Source organism: Eretmochelys imbricata, chromosome 17 (genome assembly GCF_965152235.1).
Source record: "Eretmochelys imbricata isolate rEreImb1 chromosome 17, rEreImb1.hap1, whole genome shotgun sequence".
In the NCBI taxonomy this organism is placed as follows: Eukaryota; Metazoa; Chordata; order Testudines; family Cheloniidae; genus Eretmochelys; species Eretmochelys imbricata.
In genome coordinates this window covers 21,121,050-21,142,227 of record NC_135588.1, presented here as the reverse complement: position 1 = coordinate 21,142,227, position 21,178 = coordinate 21,121,050, and the positions used below count along the sequence as shown (strand labels likewise).

Sequence of the window (21,178 nt, the reverse complement as noted above, 5' to 3'; positions counted from 1 at the left end):
ACATCAATTTACACCAGCTGGGCTCTGGCCCTCAGTCTCTGCATTTGAGTGACTCAGAACTTTCCCAGGGTTTCCCTCCGACTCTGAAATTTGCTTTGTCTCGGTTCCAGAGCAGGTTGGTTCTTCTTTTTAGCCAAGGGGGAAGAAAATCTACATCTCTGCTTTGGAGTTGGACAAGCACCGGGAGCTGGGGGGAGGGGGAAAGAAAACAACCAGGACATTTTATGCTTGAAAAAGAAACCCAAAGCTTCTGTTGTTATGACACTTGCGGGTTACAAGGGGTCGTGTTTGAAAACATCAAGCTCGGGAGGGTGTTTCATCCCGCAGGAGGGATGTGTGCGCTGCCTTATTTGAAGGCAGCAGGTTTTGAAGTCACAAAGTGAGGAGCTATTGTTGATCATGCCCCAAACGTGCTCAGCCTGCCACTTGGCGTTCTGATTGAAAGGACGGATCTGCTCAGAAATTGACCGGGCAAAAATAACACCTTCTTACTCAGCAGATCTGGTCAGAGTCACAGCAGCTGATTGGAGTGATTAAAACAAGTGTTTACTGATTGGAATCACCATTAGCCCTGCCCGCCCAGCGAGGGGAGAGGGAGCTGGTTACTATCCCATGAGCCCTGCCCGGCCGGCCCAGCAACTGGAGAGGGAGCTGGTTACTATCCCATGAGCCCTCCCTGGCCAGCCCAGCGAGGGGAGAGGGAGCTGGTTACTATCCCATGAGCCCTCCCTGGCCAGCCCAGCGAGGGGAGAGGGAGCTGGTTACTATCCCATGAGCCCTGCCCAGCCAGCCCAGCGATGGGAGAGGAAGCTGGATTCTGTCCCTTGCTGTGGATGCTTGGCGCTGTTACCTTCCAGCCATAGAGGGAATGGGCCTGAAAGGTGGAGAATAGCCAGAGCGCCGTGCTCTCCACTCACTCCCCAACCCACCCCTACAGCAGGGCTGGGAGATGGCCCTGCTCTAGCTCCAAAGTGCCAGGGAAGTCCTCTCCCAAGGGGATTCTCAGCAAGCGGACTCATCCCCCATTAAAGCCCCTCTGCGTTGCCAGAGCAACAAGCAGGGACCTGAGCACCACTGAGAACCAGCCCCTCGGAGCCCAGGCAGAGCCAGTAGGGCTGGACCTCAGCATAGACCATCATGTTGGTTGTAGCTGGATGGGTGGAGGGGATGGGGGAAGGGGTGCTGGCAGCCAGATGGGCCCTGCTTTCTTGGTGCCATACAGCAAATTGGTATTTTTACACCCCCAGAAGCGATTCATCTCTAATCTGTGTATCCATCCCCAGCTGCACCCCTCTCCCTATCTATGCTGCTCATGTCCTGAGTCACAAAAACCTACCTGATCTTTTCAGCTCCCCTGCTGCAAATTCCCTGATCTTTGTCTTAATTGGGTTTCCCAAGTTTTCCCCTTTGCAGGGTCAGAATGACTCCGCCACTGATCTGCAGCCACCTCTGGGGTCATACTCAGCAGCTGTTCTGTGCCATTGGCTCTGCACTAGAGGGTTTTCATGAGGCGGAAACTGGAGATTCCCTCCCCAACTGCTTGCTTTTTAACGGCCAAGGTTGGTCTGGATATCCACGGCCACAGGCCGGGTTGGGAAGAGAGCAGCTCTCAAACCAAGGCACTGACTCAGAGCAGAGAGCGCCTCCTACTGAATCAGCAACCCCACGCCCTGCAGCCAAGCACAAGTGTTAGCAGGACCAGGCCCAATCCCAGAGCTCCCACTTGGGCCAAACTTGGTCCTTCAGTAACAGTGCTCAGCCTGTATACAGTGCTCAGCAGTCATTAACCACCACACATCACACACATCATTTCAACACAGCTGTCCCTGTAAGTGACATCCACACCAGGATGGGGTGAAGCCTCTTGTAGAGTTGGGAGTGAGGGAAAGAGAGCTGATTGGCCTGTTGGGATGTCAATCACCCAGAAAGACAGGGGAGGGACTTCCCTTCCCTGCAAAGGGTTCTGGGTAGAGAAGCCCTCTATAAAAGTCCCTGGTGCCCAGCTGGGAGGTGGGAAGAAGGGTTATGTGTAGGGGTTGGTTGGAGTTGATTTACAGAAGGTCTTTGTGGAATCCCCACTTCTCTGTTGGCAAAATGTTCTGGTTCAGATCTGCCCCCCTATCATGAGCCCCAGTTCACACAAGTCGATGCCCAGCCTGGCTTTGAAATCAGGGCTCCAACATGCAAATCGCTAAGCCGGCCTCTGCACGGAGAAGCGTACGATCGAACACTCATACACAGACTGCGCTTCCACGCCCAGTCAGTGCTCCGCACTCACACGCAGCCCATCAAAAGAAAGCTGACTTCAAATGGGAGCAGGTGCTGAGAAGGGCTACTCAGATGGTCAGAGGAATGGAGAATCTACCTTACGACAGGAGACTCAAGGAGCTTGGCTTGTTTAGCCTAGCAAAGTGAAGACCGAGGGGAGCTGTGATTACTCCAGGGAGCAAAAGGAGTTATTTAAGGTAGGGGTCAATGTTGGCACAAAAACGAATGGATATAAACTAGCCATCAATGAGTTTAGGCTGGAAATGAGATGAAGGTTTCTAATCATCAGAGGAGTGAAGTTCTGGAACAGCCTCTCAAGGGGAGCAGTGCGGGCAAAAACCTAACTTGTCTTAAGACTGCGCTTGATAAGTTTATGGAGGCAACCGTAGGATGGGACTGCCTACACTGGCATGGAGCTGATCTGCAACTGCTAGCCGCAAATCTCTCCAATGGCCGGAGACAGGACACTGGGTGGGGAGGGCTCTGTGTAACTACAGAGGATTCTTTTCCAGGTGTCTGGCTGGTGGGTCTTGCCCACATGCACAGAGTCTAACTGACGGCCAGATTTGGGGTCAGGAAGCAATTTTCCCCCAGGTCAGACTGGCCGAGATCCGGGGGCAGTACCACACGGGCCATTTCTAGGTTTGAACTAAAGCAAGTAGTAGATTCTCTGTCTTTAAATCCAGATTTGAGACTGTCAGTAACCCCTCCAGAGGTGAGGGGGTCTATCAGAGGAGTGGGTGAGGTTCTGCAGCCTGCGATGTGCAGGAGGTTAGGCCAGCTGATCACGATGGTCCCTTCTAGCCTTAAAGTCTCTGAGTCCTGATTTAGAACTGGCCTGGCCCCTGGGCAAGGTCTGCTTGTCGCAGGCATGTTAGTAAACACAGTTCCTGCGCTCCCGTTAGCCGGGCTCATCAGAGCGGCTGCAGATGCTTCCCCAGATATTCCCAGCGACATTTCGTTTTTAATTTGCTACGCTGAAACTGCCAGCCTTCATCCATATTCATACAGCTCCCGATGTGGATGAAGCTACAGGCTGCGCCAGCCCCCTCTCCACCTACCCTCCACCCCTGCCATGTGCCCTGTGCAAACCGGGGTGGAGTGTACAGGGGCCAGAGCTCAGATCTACAGCCAGGTTTTCTAGCTTGTGCTCTATTAAGCGTCAGGGAGGAACATTCACCCCCGAAACTCAGAGGAGCTCTCTGTCTGTTACACAGCCCATCCAGCTGCAGTTTGTCAAAAATCACAAGTCAGGGCCCCCAAAATCATGAGATTGGCTTTAAAATTGTGAGATTTTTAAACTACTAAACTCCTTATTTGCCTTCTGGTTTCTGAGCCTTTCGGGGTCACGTTTTCCAGCTTTTCTCCCCAGCCGCAAAGGAGCGAAACTTTCTCTCTTCTATTTAAATTAAAGCTGAGAGTCCCCTCTGATCACGTGACTCCAGGAGCTGGGGCTTTAAGAAAAATGCCAAATACGGCGAGAGTTGGCAACAGCGACCATTGTGAGCATAAAGGGGTAGCCCAGCAGCTGGATGGGACGAGGGATATATCGTCAGGCGTGGCTTTTTGTGTGTGATTGCCCCATGCCAACATGAGCCAGCAGGTAACAGAGCAAATCCGATCAAGCAATAGCCATGGGTATGTTAGCGGGGACTGGGAGAAGCCTGGGAAAGATGGGCAGAGGCCTTGTACCACATGGTTCCTGGGTGCAGGGAAAGGAACTGGGAAGATGCATGGCAAGAAAGGAGAAGGCATGTTGCCCTGTAAACCCACAGAGCCACTGCTAAGGAGAGGACCGGGTCCCGCTGGGTCACTCATGCCCTGTCCTGGGCCACGCTCTGGGGATCTGAACACCCCTGCTGGAATCCAGCCACCTGCTGACTGGGATCCCGCTAGGGTGACTGGCCCAGGGGTCCCTGTGGGCAGGCCAGACCCAGCATCCCTGTGTCAGAACAGGTGGGCCCATTTCAACCACTTGAAAGGGGGCAGGGCAGGAGGTGGGGGAGTGGCTGGGGCAGGCTGTGCCGGGGGGAGGGTGGCGCCAGGGAGGAGTGGACCTGGCACCGGTGGCACAGCCGTGGAGTAAGGGGCCAGGTGCCCAGGAGGGTAGCGCGGGGGCCGATGCTCCAGAAGGGGAAGCAGAGGTGACTGGGAAGGGAGGCCTTGGACAAAGGGCGCCCAAAGGGGCTGTTTCTGGCTCTTCTATTTGCTTGCATTAGCTCAGGAAACCTTCCAAAACCTTCTGGGTGTGGCAGTGTGTGCTTGGGAGCCGAGGTGGAGCCCACGCCCATGCCCGCTAGGTGGGAGCCTCGGGAGCAGGGCGTGCCGGCCTGGCGGGGACAGCGGGAAGGAGGAGGAGGGAGCTGGCCCAGCCTATTGCTGTGGTACCCGAAAGCTGGGGCTGAATGAACGAGGGCCCGCCCGTTTTGCGTCACTGAATCTCTCCGGACGCTCCCCTGAAATCCTAGCACTCCCCTCTCCGGTGCCCACATTGGCACACGATTGCTGGCACTCCTGCGGGTTAACCATAGAATCATAGACTATCAGGGTTGGAAGGGACTTCAGGAGGTCATCTAGTCCAACCCCTGCTCAAAGCAGGACCAATCCCCAATTTTTGCCCCAGATCCCTGAATGGCCCCTTCAAGGATTGAACTCACAACCCTGGGTTTAGCAAGCCAATGCTCAAAACACTATGCTGTCCCTCCCCCCGGTTTGCACTGGAGGGTGGTGCTTCATTTGCAGAAATGCAGGGCTGTGAGAACACTAATCACACCGGTTGCTTGGTTAAGCCTCTGACTGCCAGAAGCCGGGACTGGATGGCAGGGGATGGATCACTCGCTATCTGCCCTGTTCTGTTCATTCCCTCTGAAGCATCCGCCACCGGCCACTGTCGGGAGACGGGACATGGGGCTGGACAGAGACCCAATATGGCCGTTCTTACGCTCCCAGTCTTGATTGTTAACCCCACATGGATACGTTTTGCGGGCACAAGCAATGAAAGCATCCCCCCACCGCCCCAACATCTGGGCGGGGTCTACAATAGACTTGAATTCCCATCGTCTCTCCCACAGCTCAGCTCTGCCGCTGGAAGGAACACAAGGATCCCTGGTGTAGATCAGCTGACTCCATGCCACCAACCCCCCCCACCACCCCTCCAGGACAGGTCTAAATGACAGTCCTATTCCTGTTTATTGTTTGTATTGCTGTAGTGCCTGGAGAAGATGACACTGATCCATAGAGTTGTATAGAGACCTGATGTACAGCCTGACCGACCCAGATACCCCTATACTGAGCCCAGCCATGTCAGATGAAAGCATTTCAGTCCTCAGGGGCCTGAACTGTTTGGTGCCACCAACAGAGAACAGGAGTGTGCCCAAGTGCCCAGGAGAGACCTGGGTGCCACCAATGCCCAAGGCCTGTGAAATGGGGAGGGGTTTGATTAGGTGAGACACGCCCAGCTGATCTCAGCAGGCCAACCAGCTGCAGGGGAAGGCGAAAAGAAGGCTAACGGCATTTTGGGCTGTATAAGTAGGGGCATTGCCAGCAGATCGAGGGAAGTGATTATTCCCTCTATTCGGCACTGGTGAGGCCACACCTGGAGTATTGTGTCCAGTTTTGGGCCCCCCACTACAGAAGGGATGTGGACAAATTGGAGAGAGTCCAGCGGGGAGCAACGAAAATGGTCAGAGCGCTGGGGCACATGACTTACGAAGAGAGGCTGAGGGAACTGGGGTTATTTAGTCTGCAGAAGCAAAGAGTGAGGGGGGATTTGGTAGCAGCCTTCAACTGCCTGAAGGGGGGGTCCAAAGAAGCTGGAGCTCGGCTATTCTCAGTGGTGGCAGATGACAGAACAAGGAGCAATGGTCTCAAGTTGCAGTGGGGGAGGTCTAGGTTGGATATCAGGAAACATTATTTCACGAGGAGGGTGGTGAAGCACTGGAATGGGTTACCTAGGGAGGTGGTGAAATCTCCTTCCTTAGAGGTTTTTAAGGCCCAGCTTGACAAATCCCTGGCTGGGATGATTTAGTTGGTGTTGGTCCTGCTTTGAGCAGGGAGTTGGACGAAATGACCTCCTGAGGTCTCTTCCAACCCTAATCTTCTATGATTCTATGATCTCAGCAGGTCAACCAGCTGCAGGGGAAGGCAAAACCCCCGCAAAGTCCCTGCTGATCTGAGCTGGGGGAAAGTTCCTTCCCGGCCCCCAGTCTGGTGATCAGTTAGCAGGCGAGCAAGGCCCACCAGCCAGGCAGGTCAAAGAGGATTGGCTGTGCCAGCTCCAGGCACCAGCCCACCCTGCCCAGTGTCCCGTCTCCGGCTGTGGCCAAGCTCTGATGCATGTGAGGAAGGAGACAAAACACCCCCACCACAAATGGGGAACTCAGAGCCAGCCCCTGCCCCCAAGAGATTGCCATGGTCTTGGCATTTCAGCCAGTTCAGATAACGGCTGGGGTGTGACACTGTTCAGGGGGAACAAACGCTGTAAGGGGATTAAATATGAAATGAATCGGTGATGCTGAACATTCAGGAGACAGCGAAAGGGCTAATCAGAGACTCCTGGGTCTTGTAATAGCTCGTTATTCAGCTGCTGTAGAATCCAGCATGGGGGTCAAAATGCTAGTGGTTGCCTGGGGCCTGTAGGCTGGCCTCTGGGCCGCGTTCTCCGTTGCTCCATTCCCATGCTCGCAGCAGGGACAGAGAGGGTACAGAGTACGGTGGTTTTAAATCCCTGTGCCCTCGAGACATGCAGGCCCAGCCTGGCCCCTGGCGTAAATCAGCACGGCCTCAGAGCTGCTCCTTATGGCTCCCTATAGGCCCTGGGAAAGAGCACAACCCTAGTGCCCCGCAATCTGAACACCCCCCACCGATTTATCCCCATGCTAACATAGGAGTGGTGTTATATGCAAGCAACACACCTGCCCACTTCAAGGCCTCTTTACAGTGCATAGATGCGCAAGAACACATCTGAGAGCCAGGCCCGTTTCCCACAATTGCTACCGCTGTGTCAGCCCCCACTGTCGGAGAGATGGGGGGACTCTGCTGTGCCCAGAAAGCCTTAGAGACCCAGGGCTGTACGTGGACCCACAGATGGAGACTGAATAATTCAGCGTCTTTGATTGTCAGGTCCTTCTTCCTGCAGTGGGGAGCAGGACAGATCGGCTGCTTTGGAAGTGAATCGCTCCAGATCCCCAGCAGGTGTAAATTGGCATCGCTCCATCGAAGCCAACAGACCTTGGCCAATTTGCACCAGTCAGGCCCCCAGCCAGGTGCATTTCAAGAGGCTGCATGTGCCAGGGCTGTCTGGCTCCCAGTGGGGTGAACTATAGGGGTGCAGACCGAGGTGCTGGAGATGAGAGAGGGGGTGGCGAGAGCTGAGGAACACAGCCTGCTGCACTGACCCAGAGTATGAGAGAGAGTGGCAGGGTTAAGTGAACATCGGGGAGGTGGGGATAGAGGGAAGGAAGGACTCGACTGGGGTAATCAACAGGTCAAGAGGCAAACACTAGGGCCAGCCTGCATGATTTGATGGCCAATCATAACACTGTCTGCAGCTGTGTCAGTCTCATCATGTGAGAGAGACGAGGTGGGCCAGGTGAAGGAGACACTGGCCATTATGCACCTGGCTGAGATGCCCCCAGGGGGACCAGCACCTGCCTTTGGCGCTGGCTGGGGCATGGGACCGGATGCTGCCAAGAGCTCGGCACAGTAGTGAATGTTGTCCCAGGAGAGGAGTGAGCAGATTCCGGTCTCCTGGACACTGCCAGAGTCAGGGACGTCATGAGGGTGGTTTATACCAGCTGGGGACCTGGCCCAGACTCCTGGAGTGCCCCGCTGCTAACCCCACCCATCTCAGTCCGCCTGCTGTCCTCTGTCAGTGGTCACTCGATGTGACAATACTACACCGTAATGACACACAGTGAGTTCCCTTCCTCGGCTCATGTTGTAGTTCTAGCAGAAGACAAGATCGTGTTTGCCTGTCGATTCAGTTGTCCTTAGACCTAGGATTAGAAGGATTGGATATTGATTGGTAAAGGTCAGTAAATGTCAATTTCACCACACCCCAGCCAAGGAAAAAATATTTCCCTCCCTGCTCAGCGAAATTTACAAAGAGGCAAAGTAAGAAAAAAGCTACTTGAGAACTTAGGAGACTTTGATTTGTTTCCTTTCTATATTTTGACCAGAGATGTTGACCATTTGTGTTTTACCAGTTATAAATCTCTGCATGGAATCTCAGATATCAACTGTCATTAAATATTTTGATTGTCTGACCTCCCTCGCCCTCATCATTTTGTACAGCTGTGAACATTTAAACTGATAAAAATCTCACAAATGTCTCCAAAGAAACCTCAAAACTGTCCATCGAAATGACGAAAATATAAAAATCTAATTTTGCCACGCCTAAACCAGCCCCTCGGCATTCCTTATTGGGCGTGCTCTCATTAAAAGGCCACTCTCTCCAGTGCTCCTCAGCACTGGATTCCCCAGGCCTCAGTGCCGGCAATTAGATCTTGGCACCTAACAGGCACCCAGCATATGGAGATCTTCTGAAAATCCATCCCTAGATGGCTACAGCTTTCTTTTCCTTGTGGCATAACATTTGCTGCACTGGGACGAAACTCAGTTTGCGACGGTGGGAATTCCTGGGATCACTGTGTTTCCTTATTTTGATGATGCCCCCCACATTTGAACTTATTCCATTTGTCTGGTGTCAGCTGCGTTTATGGATTTTTCAGAAGTAAGTGAACATGGCGGGCACAGTTACTTTGTTCGTTGCTTCCCTTAAGGCCTGGGATGTGTATTGTCTTGGCTGGCTATTTTGAATTTGTCAAGCCAGGCACGTCTCTCAATTTGACATTAGTCCTGGTGGAAGCAGGAACTGGCTCGTTTGAGTTTCCCTTACTAGCTGTTTAATCAACAGGCAGTGATATTGACAAGATCTTCATTACCAGCTAATTGTCCAATGGCCTGTTCTTTAATTCCCTGGTTCGAGACCCGGTGAAGGAAGGAAACTGAGTAGATTTAGAATCATTGCTGGTTCCATTCCTTTGTGTGTTAATTAATGGGTCCATTTCTCCCCAGACAGACTGGTAAGGGCCTGTCTTCATGTCCTTAATTCTAACCCCTCTGACCTCAGGAGCGCAGTGTCCTGAATGGTGGCCCTGATCTGTTGCCCTGCTGGGCTCCACAGACCTTTTGTGTTATCTTGGCCCCTGGGTTTCATTAATGACAGTTGGTCTGGCCAAGTTTTGCTGATTCACACCAGTGAGGATGTAGTTCAAGGATACAAAAGGCAGAAAGCAAACAGGTCCCCTCAGGAGGGGCAGCAAAGACACGCTGCCCACCCACCAGGATTTACCCCAGTATCTGCTGGGTAAGTGGGCTGGGCCTGCTCCACCCTTCATCCTCTGCTGAGGTGGGGTTGGAGGGGCCTCCACAGCAGCGGGGCTGGGTCTTAATACCCTGTTGAGATGCTTGGGGCAGTTCCCACCCCTGCCCAGAGCAATTGTCTCAGGCTCTCTGCAGACTCAGGCAGAAGTTGCTGCATTGGTTACTCTTGAGTCACGTTTTTGAGCTTTTTACCACCATTTCCCAGGCTAGGAACTGACCTTGGTTTTTTAATTGGAAGATAAAAGTCTGGTGTGATCACAGGACTCTGGAACCTGGAGCCCTAAGAACTGGCCTACTGGGCCTATGATTTAAACTGGTCCTGTTTCCCCCCCTCCAACTGAGTCACGGTGATCCTGGGGTGGGCCAGGCCCCGGGTACTAGCATTCCCAGTTCACACCAGTCCCCTCTCCTCATGAACCTTTACCGTGTGTGTGTGTGTTTGCGTACGGGCTCTCCGAGGTCAACGGGAGGCTGTCCTTTCATTCCCATCCCTCCGGCATGAAACGACCACTCCGTTCCTTCCCTCGTTCAAAGGGAGGCAGCTTCCAGTCCGTGCCTCATCCAGGGAGAAAATACGGCCCGGGGCCAGCGAAACAGAAATCAGAAGGAGCGGGCAGGGCTGTGTGGTGGTCGCCCTCCGGAATGCTGCTCCCAGCGGCAGGACCCGATATGCAGCGAGTTCCCGGGGCGAGTTCCCGGGGGCAGAACCGCATGGTTTGCAGCAGGAGATTGATTTTCCAGAGTTGGAAATTTTGCAGGAACAATTCTTCGTGCCCTTTTCCCAGTTGTTACTGCAGGTGGACGATCGCTGCTGCAATTACTGTAATATCCATCTGCATGCCAGCATTTCCAGGAATGGCACCTCACCCTGCATCCTTGGTGCATTAGCTCAGCGCCGTGGCACCGCAGGGCGCGGGGGGTTCGTTAGCTGAGCGCCGAGGCACCGCAGGGCGCCGGGGGGTCGTTAGCTGGGCGCCGAGGCGCCGCAGGGCGCCGGGGGGTCGTTAGCTGGGCGCCGAGGCGCCGCAGGGCGCCGGGGGGTCGTTAGCTGGGCGCCGAGGCGCCGCGGGGCGCCGGGGGGTCGTTAGCTGGGCGCCGAGGCGCCGCGGGGCGCCGGGGGGTCGTTAGCTGGGCGCCGAGGCGCCGCGGGGCGCCGGGGGGTCGTTAGCTGGGCGCCGAGGCGCCGCGGGGCGCCGGGGGGTCGTTAGCTGGGCGCCGAGGCGCCGCGGGGCGCCGGGGGGTCGTTAGCTGGGCGCCGAGGCGCCGCGGGGCGCCGGGGGGGGTCGTTAGCTGGGCGCCGAGGCGCCGCGGGGCGCCGGGGGGGTCGTTAGCTGGGCGCCGGGGGGTCGTTAGCTGGGCGCCGGGGGGTCGTTAGCTGGGCGCCGAGGCGCCGCGGGGCGCCGGGGGGTCGTTAGCTGGGCGCCGAGGCGCCGCGGGGCGCCGGGGGGGTCGTTAGCTGGGCGCCGGGGGGTCGTTAGCTGGGCGCCGGGGGGTCGTTAGCTGGGCGCCGAGGCGCCGCGGGGCGCCGGGGGGTCGTTAGCTGGGCGCCGAGGCGCCGCGGGGCGCCGGGGGGTCGTTAGCTGGGCGCCGAGGCGCCGCGGGGCGCCGGGGGGTCGTTAGCTGGGCGCCGAGGCGCCGCGGGGCGCCGGGGGGGTCGTTAGCTGGGCGCCGAGGCGCCGCGGGGCGCCGGGGGGGTCGTTAGCTGGGCGCCGGGGGGTCGTTAGCTGGGCGCCGGGGGGTCGTTAGCTGGGCGCCGAGGCGCCGCGGGGCGCCGGGGGGTCGTTAGCTGGGCGCCGAGGCGCCGCGGGGCGCCGGGGGGGTCGTTAGCTGGGCGCCGGGGGGTCGTTAGCTGGGCGCCGGGGGGTCGTTAGCTGGGCGCCGAGGCGCCGCGGGGCGCCGGGGGGTCGTTAGCTGGGCGCCGAGGCGCCGCGGGGCGCCGGGGGGTCGTTAGCTGGGCGCCGAGGCGCCGCGGGGCGCCGGGGGGGTCGTTAGCTGGGCGCCGAGGCGCCGCGGGGCGCCGGGGGGGTCGTTAGCTGGGCGCCGTGGCACCATGGAGCTCCATGTGGATTTAGGTCACTCTGTGACCCTGCCAGGTTGGGCTCCCCCCCCCCCGGCTCTGCCAACGCCCCTTGGTCCTGACCCGCAGCCTCCCTGCTCTGCCAGCTCTGCCCACTCACCCTGAGCTCATCACACACGGTCCAGCAGTGACGTTCCCTTGGCGTCCATCGGGACAGACTGACAGTGTCCTGCACCGTCCGGAACACACCTGGTGGAATGAAGAGGAACGTTGTTGAATTTGGGTTTATCCCTCTGGGGTCCGTGGGGTTGCAAGTGCAGTGGGGTGTGTTAGGGTGGCAGCGTATGGAGCTTGTCTAGGAGGAGGGAGATTCTAATGGACGTCCTCTTTTAACCGCCCTTTGTACCCACGCAACCCACCCGAGGTGCCCATATACGGGCACATACCGGAGAGCAGCAGAAGACAGGAGTTTTAGGAAGATAGCCTGGTTTTAAAGAGGCTCAGGGACTTCTCCCTGGTCCAGCAAACGCAGAGGAGAAGCCCTGAGCCACGGAGGTCCCAATCCTTAGCGAAGGGTTGGCAGGACAGGAGAGGCCCCACAAGCCTGGGGGCTTGCTCTGAGCTGAAGCCTTGATTAAGTGAAAAGCACAAGGAAACCCCATGAGTGGGGTGTTGAAGGACTGCTCCTGCCAGAGCCCACCTTGGTCTGGGGTGGCCAGCATGTATGTGGGTTCTCTGACGGGCTTTAATGCCGTCTCACTAGCGTTTCTCCCTGAAGGGTATCTAGGCTTGCTTAGAAAGAGTTGTGGTGGCTTGTCCCTGCGGGCAGTCCCGCTTGAGCCGGCTCGGAGGAGAAAGCAAGCAGGCCTGCTTGGGCAGACGGCCTTTTGCTGGGGATGACACCTTGGTGGCCCAGAGCTCTCCGGCCTGGAGGGAGGGAGGGAGAGAGATGCGGGTCTCCGCCCAAGAGCAGTGAAAGCTAAGGGGGCCAGTGGCGTGAGCACGGCTGCTCTTGCTGGACCACGGATGGGGTGACGCAGGTGCAGTTGCCCGGAGCTGTGACGAACGTGGTGGCAGCGTTTGTGGGCTGTGTGATCGCATGGATTGTGGAGGGGCCAGCCGTGAAAGCCGGTTACCTAGAAGGGAAAAGCCCAGGGTAACGTCTCCAATGTTAGCACAGTAGGGTTGTGTCTATGGGGTCTGGCAGCTGGAAGGATAAGGGCCTTGCAGGATCCCTGAGGTGCCCTGAACGGTGACACCCATGACCAGAACTCCTTGCCTGGCATTGGGGCTGATGCCTTAGCCCCCTCCCTCTCCAGGCTGCCGAGCTCTCGCCAGGGCGCTGCTCGGAGCCGGGACCTGGGCCCAGGAGCCGTGTTCCCAGGTGCTGCACAGTGAGCTCACCCCAGGGCGGTGGGGCCGGACTGCCTCGTGGAGACTCCAATCTCCCCATCACTAAGGGAATAGCCATCCCCCCCAGTGGAGCCGAGCCTGCTGGACCCCTCCTCCCCCATCCCTGCCTGGGGAATTAGCTCCCCAGTTCGAGCTTTCACTTGAAAAACCACAACAGGCCCGCACCTCCGCCAGTGTGAAGCAGCCCCACCCATCGCAGCTGATTTCAATGGCGCTACCTGGATTTATACTCCCTGACAGACCTCGCCTTCTGCACCTCCCCTTCGCCGTTGGGCAAGCCTGAAAGCATGTCCTGGTGCCGCGACATCTGCCTGAGTCTGCAGGCAGCCTCCCCAGCAGCTTGGCAGGCGGGTCAGAAATTTGCGGTCCTCGGAGGACGCCGATTTGTCGCTGTGGAAGCGGTTTGTGGTTCGACTTTGTTACAAGTTTGTCAGAGCCCAGACAGGCTGTCCGAAACGTGCTTGATTTCCCTGCCAGCTTGCTCACCCGGCTCCAGCGGCCTGCCTGGTGGGCTGACAGAGTCTGGGAGCACTGGTTCCCTAGCTCCAAGGTTCCCAGGATTCCCAGGGCTTCTACACCCCCAACCGAGTCAAGGCTTCCATGGTCCCAGTTCCCTGTCAGCAGGCAGGATGCTGGGGAGCCTGGAAGCCCTGGGAGTGCTGGCTTCTCCGCAACCCCAGCTCCCGGCGTCCTCTGCTCCATTCCCTTTTGCAGAGAACTCAGAAGTTTTTCGGTTTCGTTCCAAATCGGAAGGAAACCAGGTTTTGCAACATCAAAATCCTCCTGCCAAACAGCACCGCCTTTCTCCACCCAGCTGCAGTTCAAACCGCTCCTCTCGTCTCGATGGGGGCGTTACCTCTGAAACCTACCGATGTCCATTTAAAGGACCACATCGCTCTCTGTTGCACTGCTGCCCAGTTTGGCAGTTCCTGCGCTTCTCCCACAAATCCAAACTGCCTCAGCCCACCTCCTCTGGTGCCCAACCCCCACACTGCCCCCTCCCCAGCTGCCCAACCCCGCAGCTGTCTTCTGACAACTCCCACGCTGCGGCTTGGAGCTGCCAGCGCCACCCCCTGACCCCTCACAGTGGGAAAGGGAAGATCAGTGCAAAGCAAATTGCCTCGCAGATCAAAGGAACACTCTCAGGGGCTGTTGGGCTGAGCGTTCTGTTTATTTACATAGTTGCTTCATTAAAAACTCCTCTAATTTTAGCAAAGCTTCCCCCAAATCCCTAGTCTGCCAGAGGCGGCAGGATCAAGGGGCCTGCTGCAGAATTTAGATCTAGCTCCCCACCGAATTGACGGGGCCTTCTTGTTCTTTAGCTTGCAGCAGCACTTAGCAGCCGCAGGCATGGACCACAACTCCGTTGTGCTGGGTGCTGTACGTTATTTATTAGGAGTATTACGGTAATGCCGAACAGCCCGAATCGCGGACCAGGGTCCCCTTGTGCTGGGTGCTGTATGTTATTTATTAGGAATATTATGGTAATGCCGAGCAGCCTGAGTCAGGGGCCAGGATCCCATTCTGGGGTGCTGTAGAAATCCAATCTTGATTACCAGTCTGATTCCCCACCCTATCCAAATTCATCGCTGCATTTTCATTCTGTGTCTCTGGGGGGTTGTCTGGCAAAATCTGGGGGCTCTGAACCAGCCCTGGTGGAGATCGGCATCTCCCCGAATGGGCCCCAGTCTCTTCTTGTGGTTTTCCGAATGCAGATTTGCCACGGTTTATCTCCCAGCCGGTGTGTCCCTGCGGTGTCCAGTGTGTTTTCTCCCAGATCCTGGTGCGCAGAGCTCTGGCGGCGAAGAGCAGAGTTTGGGAATCAGTGTGGGAGCTTTTTCATCTCCCCCAATAAAAAACATGTGAACACACACACTCACGACCCCCCTGTCCCCACAGCAAACTGCCCCGTGCTGTCAATGGTCTGATGGACTGGGCCGTTTGCCAGGGGGTCGGCTGGCATGATAAAACTGGCCAGTGGCTTATAGACAGTGACAAACCGCGGAGGGTCTCCCGGGGGGGTCCCCGCGCCGCAGGGGTTGCACAGATATTCAGCACTTCAGGGGCTCCTGGAGCTGGGACTCCAGGGGATTGTACAGGTATCGTACTGAGGGGATCCCATTCGCTGGGCCCTTCAGAGCTTTGCCTCTGTGCCCTGGCTGCAATTTCGGATGCTAGTGCTGGAGGTGCCCCATGGCAGCGCTCCCTTCGCCTCACAGACTGCAGAGGGGGGTATAAACCCAGCATGGAATCCAGCAGAGATGGCAGGCTGGCTCCTGAGCTGGTGTCCATCTGTGCCTCGGTTTGCCCATCTGTACAATGGGGATAATGATCCGGGCCTCCTTTGTAAAGCACTTTGCGATGGGTGGATGAAAGGCGCGGTCACAATGCTGCTGGCAGCGTGGGGGTGTGTGAGGGAGACACGGGGGTACGTGGTGGGTGCAGGGCAGTGGTAGAGGCTGGCAGCAGGGGTGGGTGAGGGGCGGCGGGGGCAGCTGGGCCCATTGGCTGCTGGGGGGCGGCAATGCACGGGGCGCTCAGCACTCTGTCCCGTCCCTAACCCACTCTGTTCTCTGTCCCGTTTCCAGCCCAGGGAAAGGTGCCGGCGTCCAGCTCGGAGCCCCCGGAGCCCTGGCCCCCCGCGGCGGCTGTGATCCTGCCTGTGAGCTACCGACTCTCCAACACCCGCCTGGCCTTCTTCCTGAAGGAGACGGGGGTGGGGACGGGGGGGAATGCCAGCGCCCCCCTGCAGCGCTCCGAGCCCTTCGTCGTCTTCCAGACCAAGGAGCTGCCCGTCCTCAATGTCTCGCTGGGGCCCTTCAGCACCGGGCTGGTCCTGCCCAAGGAGCAGCTCCAGCCCTCCAGCACCCTGGAGATCCCCGACCGCCTCACCGTCAACTGGAAGGTGCGAGCCTTCATCATCCAGCCGCGGGTGCTGGCCAGCCAGCCCGTGGTCCAGGTGCTCTTCTACGTGGCGGGCCGGGACTGGGACGACTTCGACGTGACCGACCGCCTGCCCTGCGTCCGGCTGCACGCCTTCCGCGAGGCCCGCGAGATCAAGAGCTCCTGCCGCCTGCAGGGCAGCCTGGCCACCTGCCTGGTGCAGGCCGAGCTGCCCCACGCCTGGTTCGGCCCCTCGGCCGTGCCCCTGGGCAGGAGGAAGGCGCCGGAGGCCCTGGACCTGAGCGGCGAGAGCCAGCAGGCCGAGCTGTACTACACATTGCATGCGCCCGACGGGGCCGGGGAGTGCCCCGGAGAGACGTCCCCGCGCCGGGGGGGCGGCGCTGCCCGGACCGAGGGCCCCACGCAGCACCCCCTGCTGCGCATTGGCAGCATCAGCCTCTTCCCGCCCCCGCCCACCCAGCTGATGCAGGAGCACCGGCTGGACGGCAACATCTTTATCCGCCTGCCGGACAAGCCCCTCAAGCCGGGCGAAGTGCTCAGCATCTTCCTCTACCTACTGGCCAACTCCACCGTGGAGCACTTCACGCTCAGGTACGTCCGCGTGGCCGGGGAAGAGCACGCTGACCGCTCCTCTGCAGCCACGGACTGAGCGCCGAGCCGACGCTCCAGCCTGCCTCTAGGAGGCGCACGGTGCTTGCCCTGAGCGGCTGGGAAATTGCTGCCGTGGCCCACCCCAGAGCGGGCTGCATTTCAGCAGCCAGGGCAGTGAGCTCTCCCAGGTTTGGAAAGGCGTTTGAGGTGCCTAACTCCGATGGGTTAGGAGGCTGGATGGGTTCGGAGGGTGGATGGGGGCGTGAGGTGCTGCAGGAGAGGGGAGTGGGGGTGGAGCTGTGGCGTCCAGAGTGGGCGTGGCCAGAGGGTGCTGCAGTGGGGGGGTGGGTGCTGGAGGGGGCGGGGTGGCAGAGTAGTAGGGCACTAGAGGGGAAGGGTGGGCAGGGCTTTAGGAGGCTGGCAGCGGGGGAACGGGGACTGGGTACGGGGCCTGCATACACGGCCGGCTGCCCAGGGCATACAGCCCATGCGGTGGAGAGGAGGGGGAGCTGGCACTGGGATGGGGAGAGGGACTGATCATAGCGGGGCGGGCAGTCAGGTGGGCAGGGTGATGGGCAAGCAGGGTGGCTGTATGGGGGAGGGTTGGGACCAGCTGCTGGCAGGAGGGTGTGGATAGGAGTGAAGGGTGAAGATCCATTTAGGCTAGACTCAGAACAGGACCCTACCATGCACAGAGCAGTCCTGGTCATCCTGCAAGGCGCTGAGCACCCTCCCGCAGCCCCCTCAGGGGAGCGCTCAGCGTCTGGCACATGGAGCCCAGGCATGCTGGCATCACGCCTTTCCCTAGTGCCGGAATGGGCATCACACTTCCTGGCTTCCTTCCCAGCCAGTCCGAGCCTGGAGTTCCTGCCCTGCCCACTCTCCCTTCAGCAGCACCCTTGGGGGGCCCTGCCACCACGCCTGCCCTGGTCTGGGTTCAGCGCTTGGGAAAGAGAAGGATTTATGGCCTCATCGACCTGGAGAGCCGTGCCTTGCTAGCCAGGCCTGGATCCCGAGACCGCACAGCTGACGTCCCTTAGCCCTGGCCTGCAGCTTCCCGCTATCCCCCACCCCCCCGTCCCAGATCTGCCAGGGCCCCTCCTTCCTTACCCCCGGCCCCCTGCCATGCCAGCCCTGAGCCAGGCCTGCCCATCATGCCCCGATACACCACTGTGCTCGGAGACTGCCTTGGAATTGGGTTCCAGACAGACGGCATCTGGCAGACATGGCATCACAGAGCTATGGAAAAGCATAAGCCAGGTGCCCAGAGCCCTGTGGTGACAGCTCCTGGTTCACGGAACCCTTGATTCGAGCCCGAACTTTGATTCCTCTCTTTGGTATCCCACTGATGTAATGGTACAAAGACGGGCACGGCGGGTCAGGACATTTGTAAATGAAAGAGCCCGATGCGAAAGAGAGGGGAAAGGGAGCACCATCCCCACCAGCTAAATTCTCAATGCACCCTCCTAATAACACCACCCCAAGCCACTGTGCCGCTGCGGGCTTCCCGGGGCCCATCGGCACAGGCCCTCTCTTGCTGGGAGTTCACTGATCTGGGTTTCGTTCGCTCGCGTCCTGTCAGGGCCCCGCGGGAGGGGAGGGACGGCGAGGGGAACAGACTGTAGGAATCTCCTTGGAAGCACAGCAGAGGATGGGGGATTGAGCTGCAGAGGGAGCTGCGTTCTCTGCCCATTGGTAGTGGGACAGCGCCCCTTTCTCCCAGGTCTGCGCTGGTGAAAGTCTCTCCAGCATCCCACGGGCTATGAGCTGGGGTCGGGGGTCCTTGATCCAGGTCCCAGCAGGCCACAGAGCCGCTCACCGCTGCTGGCTGCGATTGGCAGTCAGGGACCCCCGAGTCCCTCCGCGGGCTTCTGTATTGCAGTCCCGCCGAGGGAGGGTGGCTAGGGGAGGATGGGCCCGGGGCTGGTGGAGGGCGGGGCAGGGAGTCTGCTTTGCCGCTGACTGCCCTGGACCTGCGCGGTGCGTCCGAAGGAGGGAGGCGTCCCCCAGGGCTTGCCTGGAAATAAACCTTGGTGCACACAGCCCCGTCTGCCGGGCAGCCCTACAATAACAACGTACGGAGTGTCCCGCAGCGAGGGCTGTAGCCTGGCCCTTGAGAGACCCCTGTCCTTTCCCAGACTCCCCGGGTGCCCTGGGGTACGACTGCACTCTGGGTAGCACCTGGTGCCGCATCCTCACAACTGAGAGCTGCAGACACCAGTGCTGCGAACATCGCCCGCCCCCAGGCTGGGACCTTGGGCCCGTTGCTTCCACACACGCAGAACTCGCCCGCTTGAATTCAAGGAGACCTTTCCTAGCTGGTAGCAGCAGTAAGTCTGTTATCCGTTGTGTGGGCCAGTCTCTCCCTTTCACGCCGAGACAGTCAGGACACACCCTGCCCAGACCCATAGGCAGCATCCTTCACCCCTGCCCCACTGCAGTGCACTGAACTACAGCTCCGGACTGCCCCCACGCCTGCCTCGGCCCCCGGGCACCGCACGCACACGCAAAGCCGGGCCAGCGCAGACGTTCTCTAGCTCGACTGCAAGATACGGGCTGGATGCAGGAATCACTGGGTGAGGTTCTCTGGCGGGGGTGATGCAACGGGTCAGACTAGCTCAAATAAGCCTCTGCAAAGCTGAGTAATACAGTATTAGCCACCTTCAGTCACTGACAGGCTGGGCGAGATTTGGCCTGGCTTTCATAGCCCCTGAATAACACCTCTCACACACTAACCTCGAAATGCAGTATCACCCTCGTCTGCCAGTGGGGAAACTGAGGCAGAGAACGCCTCTTTCCTGAGTTCCAGTCCAGTGGCCTACCTCTAACCCTAATGGCTACTAGCTGCCCCCAGCTGAATACTGGCCAGCAGCCGCAACATTGTCCGCCGCGCTCCCTGGGGGAGGGAAAGTGCTCTGGGACACGATGGCCCTCCCCCCGGTATCGTTCCCGCCGTGTGTGGCCGCTGGCAGGCGGCCGTGCGGACGTGAGCCTTGCTCTCCTCTCTGGCTCTGCAGGGTGAAGGCCAAGAAGGGCGTCAACCTCGTCAACACCAAATCCAGGAACCTCCAGTGGCTGGTGAACTCTGAGCTGCTGATGGGCGGGAAGCACTCCACAGCCACTGTCGACGTGGCCAAGATAGACGGCGCGCTGCCTAGGTAAGCGCTTCACCGCTCCCCCTTCTCTTTCTCGGCGTCAGGGTCTGACCGAGCCACGGCGTCGGGAGGGATTGTCCCCCTGCTCGGGTTGGCAAGGATGGGTTCTTTGCCTTCCTCAACAGTTTGGGGCACGGGTCGTCTGCTGGGATCCTCTGGACACGTCTCACCGAGTCAGCTCCCTGCCGCGGCATTGGTGTCCATTCTGTGTCCAGGAGCATTGCAGGGGTGGGGGCAGCATTTGTGGCTCATTGCAGGGGGGGAAGAGAAGCGGGGTCTCGTGTTGCCCTGAGGCAGCCCCCAAAGTGGTTGGCCTTGAAGAAAGACCTGTCCCCACCTCCTAGGCCAAGGGCTCTGGAGGGGTGTTGCATTAATTTAGATGGACTAAATGGGCCACAGATGTTACCATAACCCAGACACTGTCCAGCGTTACACCAGGTCTGGGGTGTGGCGTCCAGACAGCTTGGCCTGCTCTGACCCATGGCGAACACACCATGAAACAGCCTCGGAACCGGTTCTTAAAGATCCAGAGAAGAAGGAAAAGCAGCGAAAGCCTTGGCAGTGGGAAGCGTTCCATCAGGCTTTTCATTGTCACCTCATCCCTTGGTCCCCTCCCCTTCAGCGGGAGAGAGCGTTAGAAGGGAAAAGCCACGTGTCTGATCATCTGGTCGATGGTGTTGAAGCTGGTGACAGTTGTCCTTGCGGGGAAAGGGAAGAAGCGAGCTGAGCTGGGCCGGAGCTGCTGTTACAGCCCGATCCTGTTTCATCCCGGGGCAGTTGGGATTCAGCTGGAGCTGGTCGGGGTGCTGCTGTCATCTGGGTCCCTCTCTCTGGCCTGCGCTGGCCGGGCCATGCCCCTAGATTAGAGCAAAGAGGGTCCAGGGTCCCAGGACGTGGGGGGCCTGGCAGCCATAATGCTGAAGCTCTCTCCAGTAGCCTCTGTCTGTTCTTCTCCCTGTTCCTTGCTCCCCATGTCTCTTTCTTTTGGAGCCCAAGAAGGGTGTGATGGGCAGAATAGCCCAGACCCTTGTTGCTTTGTCCCCCAATTAGGCCTAATGTCTGACACACTAGATTTGGGTCATTAATTTCCAGTTCCACATCCCCTGCTTGTCATCAGCATAAGTTCAACACTCCATGGACCACAACGTGGCCTTTTCGGTTCAGACTAGCCCGGTTTCTCTTCGGCCCGTTTCCCCATCAGCGTTTGCAGTTGCAGGTTGTGATGACATTTTAGAAACTTTTGCTCACTTCTTACACTTAAACTCCCCATTAGCATGACTGTGTCTGCCCCGTTATCCCCACAGAGGCACGGGGAGGGGGTACCCGGGTTCTCCAGGCCCAAGGCTGCTCCGCTTTTGTGCCTCGTAACACCCGGCTGCCCCTCACCAGATGCACCAGCACTCTAGGGTCCACAGAGGGGCAGGGGGCGAAGAGACCTGCCCCC

General features: G+C 58.5%; 1 protein-coding gene across 1 annotated transcript in view; it reads left to right on the top strand.

The window, feature by feature from the left end:
• The first annotated feature begins 10,509 nt into the window (after positions 1-10,509).
• Positions 10,510-21,178, top strand: part of TMEM132E (transmembrane protein 132E) — a 51,935-nt gene continuing 41,266 nt past the window's right edge. Inside the window, 4 exon segments of the mRNA XM_077836803.1 lie at positions 10,510-10,551; positions 11,838-11,850; positions 15,673-16,579; positions 19,597-19,737. Of these exon segments, the coding sequence (XP_077692929.1) occupies positions 10,510-10,551; positions 11,838-11,850; positions 15,673-16,579; positions 19,597-19,737 (1,103 nt within the window).